The 16952-nt window shown below is 34.3% G+C and overlaps 1 protein-coding gene and 1 long non-coding RNA gene across 11 annotated transcripts; one reads left to right on the top strand and one right to left on the bottom strand.

Annotated features, from left to right (window-relative positions):
• The first annotated feature begins 1872 nt into the window (after positions 1-1872).
• On the top strand, positions 1873-3021 carry LOC131604480 (uncharacterized). The gene is made up of 2 exons (XM_058876916.1): positions 1873-2148; positions 2314-3021. The coding sequence occupies exons 1-2, from the start codon at positions 1873-1875 to the stop codon at positions 3019-3021; spliced, it is 984 nt and encodes a 327-aa protein (XP_058732899.1).
• Positions 3022-4106: 1085 nt separating this feature from the next.
• LOC131601544 (uncharacterized) lies at positions 4107-8161 on the bottom strand. 10 transcript variants are annotated; one of them, XR_009283681.1, is made up of 9 exons: positions 7945-8154; positions 7680-7850; positions 6825-6890; positions 6525-6626; positions 6315-6365; positions 6153-6232; positions 5107-5499; positions 4685-4889; positions 4107-4530 (listed from the first exon to the last, which is right to left on the bottom strand). It is a non-coding gene; the product is annotated as an uncharacterized LOC131601544 (long non-coding RNA). The 10 variants fall into 10 exon arrangements; XR_009283678.1 differs by having other exon boundaries at positions 5107-6232; positions 6466-6626; positions 7945-8158; XR_009283684.1 differs by having other exon boundaries at positions 5107-6232; positions 6315-6358; positions 6466-6626; positions 7945-8158.
• Between the last annotated feature and the right edge of the window lie 8791 nt (positions 8162-16952).

Here is a 16952-nt window from a genome sequence, read left to right as displayed (position 1 = left end):
AATAGAATTCCATAAAACTTGCAACCTATAACAAGCCTCCATCAGATCAGAACCGAGTCACTCACTGATCCACCATAGACACAAAACCGAGTCCTCAATAATCTGCAGAATCTGCTTCCATCGTCATTCAACAATCATCTCCATACATTACAACAATCCTGCAAATCTTCATGACCAAAACATTACGACATTCATCAATCTTCAAACATATATCAACGTCATCACAGCTTCATACCAGGAATTTCATGCCAGGATTCAACACCTGATTCGAAATACTCAGCAATAATCTTCATCAATCGCTCAACATGGCACGGTTTCGAAACACTCGGGCTTTCACTTCACAGCATCCGAATCACATCTTCACGGCACGGAGCACGGCTATTATCTCACCTCTGGATTTCTAGACGTCATCTCCTACAAACTGCAGATCCAGGTTCCACACTCTATTCGTATCATGTGGTGTGATTGATTGCTTGTTGTATGATGCCTTAATTTGATGTTATATGCTTGTTGTATGATGCTTTAATCTGATGTTCATTTCAATGCTATGCCATGTTGCTGTTGCTGCCATATTGTTGTTGTTGTTATTTGTTCTTCTTGTGAGTCTCTTTATGTTGATACTGTGAACCGGAACCGAGAGATAGTGTTAGGGGCGAGAGAGGTTAAGAATCAGAAAGTTTGATTAGTTTTGTTTCCTTTGGTTGTTTCTTTATGCTGTGCAATTTTTTGTTTGAGCTGAGAGATGAGAGAGTTTCCGTTGTTCTTGCTGTTGAGTGAGCAGAGTTTTAACATTAGGTTTGAGTATTTGAAAAAGAAAGAGGACCGCTGAGAGTGTGAGAGGTATTAGAAGTTGAAGAAAATAGTTGTTGAGGTAAGAAATCGAGTGAGGTTCAGAGAAAAAACAGAGAGATAACGTGAAGCAGGGAAGGAGAACGTGAGATGAGAGTGAGGCGGATTGGTTTGCTCTTTAGGGTTTTTTTTGTTAGCTTTAGTGAACCTTGGGCCTGCTTGTTCCCACTCCATTCAGCCCAGCGATTTCCATGTCTCACACCCCCATTTCATTTCTGTTTCTAAGCCCAATTTGTTTTTTTTATCTTACTTGTGTTTATTTTAATTTTTTTATAATACTTGTTTTATTTCCTATTCAAAAAAAAAAAAAAAAAAAAAAACATGCTTTTATTTTAAATTTAGACTTTATTTTCTTTTTCATATTGAAAAACCACAAAAATATTTTAACTTGTTTATTTCACTTTTTTTTTTTAGTTACTTTTTTTGTATATATTCATCTTTTATGTTTTCTTTTTCTTTTAAAATGCTTTGTTCGATTTTCTTTTATTTTCTTTTAAGCACATGTTAATTCCTTTCCACAACAATTGTATGAGTCTCCAAAGGTCGAGCAGCAGTGGAATGCGACATTTAACATCACACACACACAAAATCTTTTGAGCCGAACTACGGCTGCTCTGATTCCTTAATCGGGATACGTAGGCATTAGGTCGCGGGGCCTGAACGAGCACAATCTTGTATATGTTTTCTTTCTTTTCCCCGTGTTTCTTTTCTCTTCCTTTTTTCGTGCGCTTCCCTTTAGCTTTTAGGCTTAGATTTTTAGATAGCACCCATAGATTTAGACTAACAAGAGCGGATCCCGTCGAGTACGACGGACGTGAGGAGTGCTAACCCCTTCTCCTTGCGTAACCGACACCCTTACCTAGTTCTCTGGGTCGTAAGACCGTTGTTTGTTTTCTTTATAGGTTTTACTCGATGTTTTCCTTCCCGTTTTTGGGATAAATAAACAATCGATGGCGACTTCATTGATTTCATTTTGATGATTTCGATCCAGTTGTTTCACTACCTAATGTCAAACAATGGAATATGGGAGTTTTACGTGATTTGTTTGATTACTCAGTGGTTCGTGATATTCTACAAGTTCCGTTGTCAGAAGAAGTGGTTGAAGACCGTATGATCTGGAAGGATGATGTAAGTGGTAATTATAGTGTCCGATCGGGATATAGAAGTTGGAGAAAGCATCACGAAAGTGTGGGCTTGGTTGAGGAAGGAGTAAACTGGAGTGATCTCTGGAATATAATAGCTCCGTCTCGAGTGAAACATATTCTTTGGAGGATTTGTAGTGGTTGTCTCCCATCTAAGGTACGTCTTATTCAACATCATGTTCCATGTAGCCCCACCTACCAGCTTTGTGGACATGATTATGAGGACGACTGGCATGTGTTTGTTGGTTGTTCGGAAACTTTCTCTTGTTGGCAGTCGGCTGGTCTTACTAATGTCATATCTACTCGTCTCCATTCTTTCTAGGATATCCGGTCCCTTATATTCGATATTTGCATGAAGGAGGATAGGCTTACCGCAGGAAGAGTGGCGGTTTTGTTGGAAGGGCTATGGAAGAATAGGAATGACTTCGTGTGGCATAATGAAAAGGAATATGCTTCCAAACTTGGTTGGTTAGCATTCCATAAGTGGCAAGATTGGTTTATGGCCCAAAATATTCTGGCGCCGCGGTTAGATAATGGAGAAGTGGTTTCATGGTACCCGCCTCCTATTGGTAGCTTCAAATGTAATGTGGATGCCGCTTTCAATAAGCGTGTAGGGACTACGAATCGAGGATGGTGTATGCGTAACGATCACGGTAACTTTGTTGGCGCGGGTACGGCTTGGGATAATAGTAACTTTTCGGTGTTGGAAGCTGAGGCCTCAGCTCTTAAGGAAGCAATTCATTCTGTTATTATGTTTCATAATGCTCCGACAATTTTTGAAAGTGATTCTCAACAGGTGGTCCAAGCCCTTACATCTAATAAGCCGGGTAGCTCTGAGTTTTCCTCTATTATTAATTCTATTAAGCTGTTGCTATTAGATTTCCCCTACTTTGAGGTTAAGTTTATCAAGCGTCAAGCGAATATGGTTGCCCATACCTTAGCTAAGGCGACCAATTCTTGGTCTCGACGCTGTATGTTTGATGTAATTCCTCCTTGTATTACTCTTTATTTGATTAATGAAAGCAGTTAAATTTGTTTCTGTCAAAAAAAAAAACCAAATAAACAAAGCCAAAAAGTGAGAGATGTTTACAAGGAGTATGGCATCCCATGAGAAGAGCCTTGATCAATCCAAAAATATTTAATCAAGAGTTTTGAAAAGAAAACCAAAAGAAAAGGTTTTTAAAGTCATTAAAAATGACTTGTTTTCAATTAAATGAAAAATGATCAAATAATAAATATTTTTGAGATTTTTTGACATAATCATAAAATAGATATAATAAATGACAATGACAAGTGTGCAAAAAATCATCTCAAAATGAGAAGTTTTGATTGATTAAAAAAATTGTTGAAGTTTGCTAAAAAACCAAAGAAAAGAAAACAAATGATAAAAAATTAAGATTTTGTCACAATCAAGGCTTGAAATGGAGACCTTGAGAAAACATTTCTTAAAGAAAACCACCAGGCCACACACCTGTGCTGACAACAATATGAATGGAATATATTATATTAAAAGATTCTTTCAGAAATCACACAAAACCAAAATAATAACATAGAAAGTAAAAAATGGAAACCCAATGGATCGAACTCGCGTCCTCTTGAGTGAAAGCCTTAACACGGTTATGCTTGCCACTAGGGTGGCTATTACATCCATTCAAAAAAATGCTTCAATAATATATATAATAAACTTAAAGTTTTTAAAGAGAAAAAGATGTAAAAGAAAGTAAATCAAGATAAAAATAGAGAGAAAGATAGAGAAAGGTAGAAAAATAAAAGTTAAACGATCCAATTCACGGAAAAGTTATAGGAACTCTAACTAAAATGTGGATGAAATAAAAGAGATAGATGTGTTGATTACCTACATTTATTAATAACTAAAATACTATCTCATACTCTTTTTGTTTTTCTTACCATAAACTTTAGGAACAATTTTTTTTAACAAGTTTAGAGTCTTATGAATCTGAAGTTTATAGTACCTATGTTAACTATGTGTTTTTTTCCAAAATGAGGAAAATGTACCAATCGTAAGGTGGGTACATTTAACAATGCTCTTTTCTATTTATCCTGCACTTGAAATTATAATTTGGCTTTTCAAAAGTTTTCTACACAAAAAAAGTGTTCCTAAAATTTACACATAGTTGCTTGCATATCAGACGTGCATCAAAGAGTATTTTGACACAATAATAACAAACAAAATAACCCGTGGAATCAACCTGATACAACAAGCTTGGCTTTTCATTCACTACTTCAAAAAAAAAGGAAAAGCCAATGCAGTCCAACCAAACCTACCATTTCTAAAATCTGACAGGATACGGTATGCTGCTTGAAATCTTGGCTTTTCGGTTTGCTCCTGGAAATCTCCAGCATAATTTTCAATTCTAGCTTCAGGGTGTTGCTTCTAAAAGCAAACATTTGACATCACCTAGGAGGCCTCTCCAATGCAGTCCAACCAAACCTACCATTTCTAAAATCTGACAGGATACGGTATGCTGCTTGATGAACATCTCCATTGAACAAATGAAGCGCAAGCTTCTCTACGAATCTACAATAAAGTAAATACAAGATATCGAATTGAAAAGAAGTTACTTATAAATTATAAAAGAATTTTCTTTAGAAAAGAAATCAATGGCATACATTTTACCACATTCACTACCTACGTGAAACTAGTATCGTTTACAAAGAAATCAATGGCATACATTTTAATGAAGACACTTCTCTTGAATGTTCAATATCGTACACTTCGCCGCCAACAGGAGGACGACGCCGACACTATGAGCATCATATTTCTAACAGAATCGTGTGACATCCAATAATGTTCATACGGGTAGAGGTATCATCGTGAGTTATAGGATCTCCAAGTAGATGGAACAATACCTTTACACCAACAAAGAAATATTGAACCTGAAGAGTGAAAGCCACTAAACATCATTAGAACAAATCAACACAGTGATTTGAAGGATTGTTGAAACTGTAAGCAAGTTTATTTCATGAAGCCAATACAAATATTAACTTATATTAATAACTTCAAAGCGTTAAATTCTTCATTTCATAATCATTGATTTCATTTAAGTATATATCTCGACAAAATTAAACAGAAATATTACCGATCTCTACTTACCAATTTAATTTACGGTGGAACCTCGAGATCGTACGGTGGACAGGTTCCTGCAACTGACGCTGTAAACCTACACCCACAAATTATTCAAATACACCTAAGAAAAAAATATGTAAAGATAAGTGATAGGTTCTTAAGTAGCTCGTAGATTACCGGTTCGAAACAAACATCACAAAATTACATCAAATCAAATGGTAGCAGAATTGAGATATCTACAAGCATTGGAATCAGATCCTGGCAACACTTATTTTCTGTCAAAGTATGCTAGTTTCCTTTGGAATACTGGTGGACAACAAGACAATTCTACTAGCTTTCCTATAGAAGAATTAGATAACTTACAAATATGATATTCTTCATATTCTCGATCGATTTATGGTTGATCTGCTATAAAGCTGTCTAAAATTTGAGTGGGTGAATAAACACATCATTGTGCAATTATATTTTCTAAATGATCTCACAAGAGATCAAATCACTATGTGTATAAAAAGATTCAATATCATACAGCTCTATTGATTAACATGAATGACTAACATGAATGCGGTAACTCAACTAGCTACTGAACACTAATTGACAACAGTGGAATTTTTCTAAAAATGTAAAGAAAATAACAATCTACTAATCACCAAAACCAGACATTATATATTTGGATTTCAATAGAAAAAGCACAAAAAGGATAAAAGCAGAACACAAGCCCAAACAACTTGTTAAGGGGAAAATTTCAAACATTATCTTGTGTGTTAAGTAAAGTCAATTTGTATTGTTGTTGTAAGGTGTAAAAGAATACATTGCATGCAAGAAGACCATAGAGATGCATGTGTGATCAACAAGCCTAATTAGTATCCCTATAGTAAAAACCTACTTAACAAGTACTGAAATCAATAAACATCATCAATTAATAAAATTTTCTATGAAATTCCACCTAGACAGAGTAAATCAGCTACTGGAGGATCACAAAAATTTTAGATCCTCAACCATGTACTTTGTCATTCATGTAAATTCTTGAATGACATTATAAGTTTATATCAGTTTTAACAGGAAATATGTCTAACCTCCGCTCCCTTAACTATTCAGAAAAAAGAGGAGAAAGCTCCATCAAATCACCAGGGCTGCTATTGAACTCCATTAAGTACTGTAGAAATTAATCAACCATAAGGTAAATTTTCCAACATGAATGATGGGTATAAACCACAAATGAATTGGCTGATTTTTACTTTTATCAGCTCAATAGTTTGACTGGCAGTTTCTCGCTGAGCATCTGCACTCTGACAAAAAAACAGAATTGCAAATGAAATTATATTTCAAACAAAAAGGATAATTTAACCAACCAATAAAACATTAGAATACAAGTAAACGTGAGATCACATTTCTTCTATCAAAATATAGTGGAAGCACTGGAAGGGTGGAAGAACACAGCTCCCTACTTGGAGATGATCTCCTATCTTTGCAGCTGTCTGACCAACACTTGAAATACGTGAATCCAACCTTGCAAAGCTTTCAAACAACCCATCAACACCTTTCTCTAGCTGAAAAAGAACAAAGATATATATACTCAAAAGATCATTTCAATTCAAATAGAAACTTGAACGAGAGTCCAGATTGTTCGCCGAACATAAACAAAAGACTCCCAATGAGTATCCAACAACTAGGATCAAACAGCATGTATTCAGGAAATCAAGGTATATCCTTCATTAAGATACAAAGGAAAAAGATTTTTGGTGAACCTCTCAATTTTGGCTTCATCCTCAGCCGAGAATTCCATCTTAACGATCAGGAAGCTGGAAGTCACGCTGCAAGGAGCCAGTTTATCCAATTATCAGTAAAAATAATTAACAACTGAACCATGTGAATGCAAGCAAGTAAAGCCAAACAGGGTAAACCTGTAGAGTTGCACACTGGAATTTTATACTCAACGCATCAGATACAATAAGAGGAATGATGTAACGTTTCATTGCTGATTGCAGAGGATAACTGTTTGTTTAAATTCTGCAAACCTAAGTTGCTTTAGCGTGCTATTATAGTAGTGTTGAAACTGTTATTTGGCAATACTTAACAGTATTGGTTTGTTCTGCAATGCTATTCGGCTATTTGCCAATATTGGGTTGGTGTCTCAATTTTATTATGCTAATGTTGTTTGTGTTTTTGAATGGAAGATTGATGGGAGACTACACAATCTTAAGAAAGATGTTTCTGTTTAAGACTCTAAGCATAGGAGGACACTAGCTGAGGTTTGTTTCTGAACTAGTTGGTCTGTGTTATTCTATTGAAATTCACAAGTGTTTTTGGTTCTGGATATTATGAAATAGAAAAGGAAAGGTTATTGTTATTTTGTTACCCTCATGATGGGAATGAAAATGGAATGTGAGAAAGGAATATCAATTTGATATGGATTTAACCTTTGTTTAGCATAGTTGGAAAAGTATTGAAGTCAGAGCACAAAGTGAATCAGGTGAAACCAAGATTATAGGATTCTATAGACTTTTGAAGCACTCAAAAACACATCCAACACTAAATGTAACCAATTAAACACACAACCAACACTAAATGTAAAAAGGAATTTAGGGTTTCAATAGATTAACCTCTTGAATTTCTTTGAAGATTTTCGTTTTGAGTTTTCTGGTTTAGGGTTCCAATTTCGCGTTTGCGCTTCCCGGTTGAGAGTGGTGTTTCCATTTGCTTCATCGATTTCAAATGTTTTTTTATTTCTTTACCCAACTTAGTTCTAAACAGAGTAGAACACAGTAAGAATCCTACATGAATTGAAACAACGAAAGCAATATTCAATCATACAAGAAACCCTAAATATACCTAAAAAGTGGGAAGGGGTGGTGCTCTCAAACGTACCTCTCTTCTTGCCATGTCAATTTGGAGGGTTGTCGGCGTGTTCGAAGGAACCGTCTTAAGCCTGAACAGCAAGTGTGTAGGCAAAGAATATGAAGATGAATATGAATGTTGTATTGATGTCAAAAAATTGTGGACGAACACTTTTGTTAAAAAATGGGGATGAAAACAAAATTAGGGTTTCAGGTACCTGATAGTGAATATGAATATCTATTGAGAAAGATTAAATTAAAGTTTTTTTAATTAATTGTTTTAAATTTAATTTATTTTCATTTTAAATATTACATTTTAAAAACAATATTAATATGTTAGGGACTAAGTTGCAATATACAAACTATAAAATTACCACAGTAAGTGACAATAAGGGTCATTTAATGCTTCAGTCCTATGTGGCACTATTAGGGCTTAGGGCTTAATTCTGATTGGTCAGGCAGTGACTTCACCACTGAAGTCAAATTGGCAACTGCACCATAGAATTTCTCTTATCAATATTCTCATTAATTGCTGCATGAGAGTGTAACGTGATTTTGTTCTTCCTCATCTTGCGATCTTTCAACCTCACGCATCCCTCTGTGGGAGTGGTTTTCACGCGCCTGAAATTTGCTCTTTCCACTATCATTTTCGCCAGATTCTTCCTTTAGCCATTTGGATGACGATCCTCCACCAGACCGTCGAAGATCCGCCCTTAGATCATTTGACCATCCTCTTGAACCATCATCTTCTTCCATGGAAAATCTAATTTCACATTTATTCTCTGAATGTCCCAGAATGCCACAGACAAAACAAAATAGGCTGAGTTTTTCATACTTGAATTTGACTATGCACCATTTTCCTCCTTTATTTTTGACCCTAGTTTGCTGCTTCAATGGTTGTCTCACATCGATCCTAACTTGCAGCCGCATATACTGTCGCCAAAAGCTAGTGTTATTTTTTTATCATATTCCACAAAGCTTCCAATGAAGTTTGCCATTGTTCTGCCCACCTTCTCCATCATCAGACCCGTCGGAAGATTATGGATTTGAACCCAAAAATCAACATGGAACAACGGAATATTCTCGATCTGTACCCCTAGCCGTACCCTCTCAAGGATCAGAAGATGACTGTCGAAAGTCCACGGTCCGCCTTTAATCGCAGCCTCCATATCTAAATTGTGAGCAAACTGAAATAGGAACAACCCATCCTTAGCCTCTTTGATAGTAACACCTTTCACCGGTCTCCACAAATCTGCTAACCTTGCCTTCATCGACATCACGTGTATTGCTCTATCACACAAAAACCTCCCGATTAGACACCATCGGAGATCGACCACCTCCTTTCCTCCATCATCCGCATCAAAACAAAATCCATCCTCCTCTCCTTCATTGTTGATTGATAAACCCTCTAAATTCGGGCTTGCCATTTTGTTCTAGGAACCAGGATATATGGAAAAGAAAACGAAAGACACTAATGATTCTCAGTGGGAGAAGAAAAACAAACCCTAGCAGAGACTAGGAATAGACACTCATCTGTTTTTTTAAGTTAAATATTCGTTTAGTTCTTATGTTCTTTAAGATATATGTTTCATTCAAAGGCTGATAAACTTAGGATTGAATATAAGTTTATTAAGTTGCGGTAATGCTTAGTAAATCATTCTTGGCAAGCTTATTAATATACTTCTAACAGCTAATATTTATACAGAAAATAAAGTGCGGGAATTAAACCTAAGCTATTAGATCCCATAAGCAGTTATATTATTTAGAAAAAAAATACAAGGAAGTAAAAGCTATGCTATTACATTCGATAGTGCGACTTATACATTTGATCTAATAAAATAAATGGCAGAAAAAAATATGAAAAGTGTCGAAGCCTTTTTATTATAATTTTGCCTTTTTATTATAATTTTGTCTTTGATTTTGTTTGGTTGAGTTTTAAATATCCCTAACTTACCATTATGTGTTATTTCGTAATAACGTATCAATTATGAAAGAAAACTTATGAAAAGACACCAATGAAAATTTTGTTTTCAAGCTTTAAACACAATGATTGATATCAAAGAATTCATATTTTGCTTTTATTTACTCCTCTCTTTTTCTTTTTTGGGAAAATCCAGCCATTCCAATTTAATATATGCTGGTACATTTTGGGTAAGGAATAATTGAAATAAAGTTATGAGTATCACAGCTACGTGCAAAAATTAACGGAAAATTTATGAAAATGCATCAATGAAAAATTTGCTTTCCAACCCACTTCATTCACAATTTGCTTTTATTATATTTACTCATCTCTTTTATTATAATTTAATTTGTGCTGGTATGTTTTGGGTATATAATAATTGAAATAACGCATAAAGCACACAATAACTGTGGTTTGGAAAGTGATAAACACTATCATGTGCTGTTGCAATGTTGCAAGTACTCTACTTTTTTTTCATTCAACCAAAATTGAGTACATAGTATTTTATTTTCTCAGAAATATGAAATATTATTATATGTATGGTTTTCTCATAATTGATTTAATGGAATTCATTTTCATAAAATTAATTTTAACTTAAAGTAAATTTTGTAAATTAATTTACGTCTGGTTCTATTCATGTAAAAGTCATTAGGATTGATTGATATTGTTTGAATAGTTTAGATCAAAATTGTTCTTGGACATATTGTAATTACCAAAAATATTCTAATTGCATTTAAAACTATATATTTCATTTATATTGTAAATTTTTTAAAATAAAAATATTAAAAATTACAATTTTTTAAGTATTACAAATACAATTTTTTATTAATCTAATTTTCAAATCATATTAAAATCAAATCATTATGGTGAAACATATTCTAATATTTTATTAATTTCATATTTATAATTTTTTAAGAGTTCCAAATTTGTTTACAACAACATTATATATGAATAGAATATTTAAAATATTTTTTTATCTTGGCAAAATAAAGTTATCTAGTAAACGAATAGAGATATGATAAGTTAGGATTAGTTCATTATTAAATTATAATTCATAATTATACAAAAATAATCAAGTCACTTCTTTTCTTTGGAATAGGTCCCCACAAAATTATATCATTGATATAAGTAAGTTAAATTAAAGTTGTGTAAAACATATTTTTACGCACTTGATTGAAACAATAATTTGTATAACTGCCTTCTCAGCCAATCAACCTATGAAACGTGCTAGAATTTGAGACATTGTACATCCCACTATTAATAGGTAGGTATTTGAATAAAGTGACAGGTAGGCCAGCTGGCATTAAATAAGAAAAGCGTTGAAGCCTTTTTATTATAATTTTGCCTTTTTATTATAATTTTGTTTTTGATTTTGTTTGGTTGAGTTTTAAATATCCCTAACTTACCATTATGTGTTGTTTTGTAATAACGTATCAATTATGAAAGAAAACTTATGAAAAGACACAAATAAAAAATTTGTTTTCAAATTTAAACACAATGATTAATATAAAAGAATTCACATTTTGCTTTTATTTACTCCTCTCTTTTTCTTTTTTGGGAAAATCCAACCATTCCAATTTAATATATGTTGGTACATTTTGGGTAAGGAATAATTGAAATAAAGTTTTGAGTATCACAGCTACGTGTCAAAATTAACGGAAAACTTATGAAAATGCATTAATGAAAAATTTGCTTTCCAACCCACTTCATTCACAGTTTGCTTTTATTATATTTACTCATCTCTTTTATTATAATTTAATTTGTGATGGTATGTTTTTGGTATATAATAATTGAAATAAGGCACAAAGCACACGATAATTGTGGTTTGGAAAGTGATAAACACTATCAAGTGTTGTTGCAATGTTGCAAGTACTCTACTTTTTTTTCATTCAACCATAATTGAGTACGTAGTATTTCATTTTCTCAGAAATATAAAATAATATTATATGTATGGTTTTCTCATAATTGATTTAATGGAATTCATTTTCATAAAATTAATTTTAACTTCAAGTGAGTTTTGTAAATTAATTTACGTTTGGTTCTATTCATGTAAAAGTCATTAGGATTGATTGATATTATTTGAATAGTTTAGATCAAAATTGTTCTTGGACATATTGTAATTACAAAAAATATTCTAATTGCATTTAAAACTATATATTTCATTTATATTATAAACTTTTTTAAGATAAAAATATTAAAATTTACAAATTTTTAAGTATTACAAAAACAATTGTTTATTAATCTAATTTTCAAATCATATTAAAATCAAATCATTATAGTTAGGGGTGGGAATAGGCCAGGCCGGCCTACAGGGGCCTACGGCCTAGCCTACATAGGCCTAGGCCAGGCCAAGCCTATTTAATAAAGAGACCAGGCTTAGGCTTTTTGAAAAGCCTATTTTATTAAATAGGTCAGGCTTAGGCTATTATAAAAGCCTATGAAGCCTTATAGGCCGGCCAATATTTTTATATATATTAGAAATATGTTAAATAAGTTGGTTCATGTATGTATATATATTAAAAAAAACTAAATAGGCTACCCTATATATATATATATATATATATATATATATATATATATATATATATATATATATATGACCTACAAGACTTCTTAAGTTATATAGATTAATTGAAAACTTAAATGAGAGACAGGCTTTTTAAATAGGCCTTCAGGCCAGGCCAGGCCAAAAAACTGAGCCTATGATAGGCCGTAGGCCAGGCTTAGGCCTTTTAAGTTTATCGTAGGTCAGGCTCAGGCCTTCTAAAGCCTAGCCTAGCATAGCCTATTTCCACCCCTAATTATAGTGAAACATATTCTAATATTTTATTAATTTAATATTTATAATTTTTGAAGAGTTCCAAATTTGTTTACAACAACATTATATATGAATAAAATATTTAAAATATTTTTTATCTTGGCAAAATAAAGGTATCTAGTAAACGAATAGAGATATGATAAGTTAGGATTAGTTCATTATTAAATTATAATTCATAATTATACAAAAATAATCAAGTCACTTCTTTGGAATAGGTCCACAACAAAATTATATCATTGATATAAGTAAGTTAAATTAAAGTTGTGTAAAACATATTTTTACGCACCTGATTGAAACAATAATTTGTATGACTGCCTTCTCAGCCAATCAACATATGAAACGTACTAGAATTTGAGACATTGTACATCCCACTATTAATAGGTAGGTATTTGAATAAAGTGACAGGTAGGCCAGCTGGCATTAATCAAATCTTGAACCAAACTGTAACACGTGTTTGATGTACTACTAGCATTTCAGTATATATCAATTCTAGTACTAGTAGGCGTAACATATATTAACTATGATTGAGTTTGTGGGTACGGAGAATTCACCTTTAGTAGCAACAACTTTGTTATTGTTGCATGATTTTGCAGATGCCGCATAAAAAATCACCAACATATGTTGTTGCTTCTGATGATGCAAAGGGGTTAGAACCATTTCAGGGACAACTTCATTGACTCGTTCCACAACAAAAGCTTCATGAAAAGAAGTCTCTTCAATGAGTTTTCTTGAGTCTGGATCAGATGATTCTTCTAGGTCCTTTTCAGTAATACAACTTTTCTCTATCATGAATTTGTGAATACAAGATCACACTCACAAAGATGTTTTTGATTCATGGCAAACTCAACAAGCATACAAGCAACAAGGTACAAGCAGAAGAACTCAAAGAAAAGCAAGCTTTGGTCACTCATAACAGAGCAGGTCGACCTACTATGCATACAGGTCGACTCAACACAAGCAAAATAAGAGGAACTCAGAAAATCAGCAGTCAGGTCGACCTACTCCCAACACAGGTCGACCTAAAATGAAGAAATTTACATATCATTCTGCTAGGTTGACCTACACAACAACTAGGTCGACCTAATCTGAGAAAATATCCCCAAAACGCATCTGAAGTGGATTCTGGTCGACCTACTTCTTTGACAGGTCGACCTAACTGGGAACAAATGACATCCAAAGGATATGCAGCTCTGTTAGGTCGACCCAGACCTAAATTAGGTCGACCTATCTGATCAAAACTGACATCCAAAGGATATGCAGCTCTGTTAGGTCGACTCAGCCCTAAATTAGGTCGACCTATCTGATCAAAACTGCCAAAATTTCTGGTTTTCTCTGCATCAGCTGAAAAGCTCTCATATATATTGTCCAAGGTTCAATTATTAAAAACAACACCAACGACTGAAAGATACACAAAGTCTTCTCATCTTCGTTCTTCATCATCTCCAACACAATTACACATAATCATTCTTGCGTTGAGGGTTAGTGATCGAGTTCGATAACGTCCATGGAACGGAATTGAAGATTCCTAGTGGGTGAAGATTTGTGGGGTTTTTGGTGAATAAAATCCGAGGGTTTTGTCCTCCAAGATAGGTGTTTCTTGGGGGTTTTTATCAAGAGGTTTCATCGAGGATCCATCTGAGTGTGAAGATTGAAGAACAAGGGTTCAAGGCAATTCAAGACACTGCAGAAAAGGGATCAAGTGAAGCTCTTGGATCACCTTGATCTGGTTCAAGATTAAGGGGGAAGAAGATTCAAAGGATCGACAAATTCGGTTTATTGTTTATCGCTTTGCTTTCTTCTTTGTATAAACTGCTTTCAACATTAATGGAAGATTTCCCAATTTCAATTTGGAATTGGGGGCAGACGTAGTCGTAGCGAGGACGATCGACGAACTGCCTGAACAAATATCGTGTTCTTGTCGCTTTTATCTTTTCATTTACGTTCTGTTCATATTTGGTCATAATTGCAAAATTGATTAACGATTCAAGTGTTAAAATTGTGAATTAAGGTTCTGCATAAACATCACAATTCACCACATCTTGAATCATCATCAATTTGAACATTATCACCAAGTGTTTGTCTTTTTGCTTATTCCATTATTACTGCATTGCAAACCAAAGTTTGTCAATTTAGAAGTTAATTGATTTTCAGCTGTGAAACGTATTGATTCGATAACATATCACTTCATCGTCAATCTCAATTATCTTGTGGTTTTGTCACATATACGACCCTTGCAATAACGGTCCGGAATAGACGCAAGTCGATTCAGAACCGCTTTCGCTTTAGTTCGAAATAATTCCGAAAAACTCTGTGAGATCTATTCACCCCCCCCCCCTCTAGATCCTCAGGCCAGCGTCTAACAAGTGGCATCAAGAGCTCTGGTTTATTCCGTGCTACGTGAAACACTTATTGGAAAGATGGCTTCCGGACCTAAAGGGGCTCACAATAGAGCCCCAGTTTTCAATGGTGAAAACTATGGCTATTGGAAGGATTGTATGTGTGTCCACATCAATGCAATTGATAGGAACATCTGGACAGCTATTGTCAATGGTCCCTTTCAGATCACCATGACAAATGCAGCTGGTGCAGTTGTTCCAAAACCAGAAAATACTTGGGATGCTGAAGATGAAAAGAGATATGCATACGATTGGAAAGCGAGAAACATTCTAATCTCAGCTCTAGGAGTTGATGAATACTATCGCGTTTCCCATTGTAGATCCGCTAAAGCTATGTGGGACACATTACAAGTTGCCCACGAGGGAACGGATGATGTCAAACTAGCTAGGATCAATACGTTAACTCAAGAGTTCGAACTGTTCCACATGGAAGATGGTGAATCCATCGAAAACATGCAGAAGAGATTCGTTCACCTGAAAAATCGGTTAAATTCTCTTGATAGACCTGTTTCCAATGCAGTTGCTACTAACAAAATCTTAAGATGCTTGAACAGGGAATGGCAACCCAAGGTTATAGCAATAAAGGAAGCAAATGATCTAAAAACCTTAGACATTACCACTCTCTTTGGTAAACTAGAGGAACATGAACAACACCTTAAATGCCTTGACATGCATGAGAAAAGGGCAAAGAAAGAAAAGAACATGGAGAAAGAGGTAGAGAAGAAGTCAATAGCTCTAAAGGCTAAGCTCCAAGACCTCAAGACAAGAGCTAGAGGATAGTGATACAAGTGATGACGAAGACTCCGATGATGAGGAAATGGGACTGTTTGTGCGAAGATACAACAAATATCTAAAGAAAAATGGAGCAAAACATTCTGACAAAGGCTTGATCAACTATAGAAAGCAATCAAACAAGTTCAAACAAGATGACAACAACAAAGGAAAAATCAAAGGCCCTTGCTTTAATTGTGGGAAAGCTGGTCACTACAAACCGGATTGTCCATACCTTAAGAAGGAAAAAGAGAAGAACCAAAGCAAAGGTCATAACAAATCTAAGAGAGCCTACATAGCATGGGAAAGTGATTCATCTAGTGAAAGCTCATCAAGCGATGAAGAAAAATCAGCAAACCTATGTTTTATGGCTCATCAACACAAGAAAAAGAAAGTTGTAAGTCATCTTAAACCTGAACTCGTAGATAAGGTATCTCATTCTCAACTAAAACTTGCTTTTGAAGAATTACATAGAGATGCAATTAAAGCTTTCAAACTTTTGGCCTCAAATAAGAAAATCTTTTCATATCTTGAATCAAAAGTTGAGAAAACCGAAAAGGATATGGAAGCTTTAAAACAATCTATGCTAGACATTCAAAAGGATAAAGTTGAAATAGATCCTACATCATGGTTTGGTTGTGAGACATGTCACATTTGGCAAAAAGAAGTAAGAGATCTAAAAGCCAAGTTAGACAAGGCTCTACAACCAAAAGTGACTTTTGCGGTTGATCCAAATAAGTTCAAAAGATCGTATACTCCTTTATATAGTAAATACACTTTTGTACCAAAAGTATCAACTAGCAAAACAGCATATTCTCATCATATTACCTGTCATTATTGTTGCAAAAAGGGTCATACCATTGAAAAATGCAAATTTAGGAGGATTTTAGTTCCTAAAGGAGTATTTCAATGGTTGCCTAAGTGCAACAATTTATGTACTCACCACCTAGGACCCAATGAAGATTGGGGACCTTCCTCTCTAAATTAATTTTGCAGGAAAAGTGTCTTGACATTGCCGAAAGGTTGTGGTTCCTTGATAGCGGATGTTCAAGACACATGACGGGAGACATATCACTCTTTGTTGAGTTCCACGC

This window comes from Vicia villosa, linkage group LG5 (genome assembly GCF_029867415.1).
Source record: "Vicia villosa cultivar HV-30 ecotype Madison, WI linkage group LG5, Vvil1.0, whole genome shotgun sequence".
NCBI classification, from domain to species: Eukaryota; Viridiplantae; Streptophyta; class Magnoliopsida; order Fabales; family Fabaceae; genus Vicia; species Vicia villosa.
This window is presented reverse-complemented; position numbering and strand designations above follow the sequence as displayed.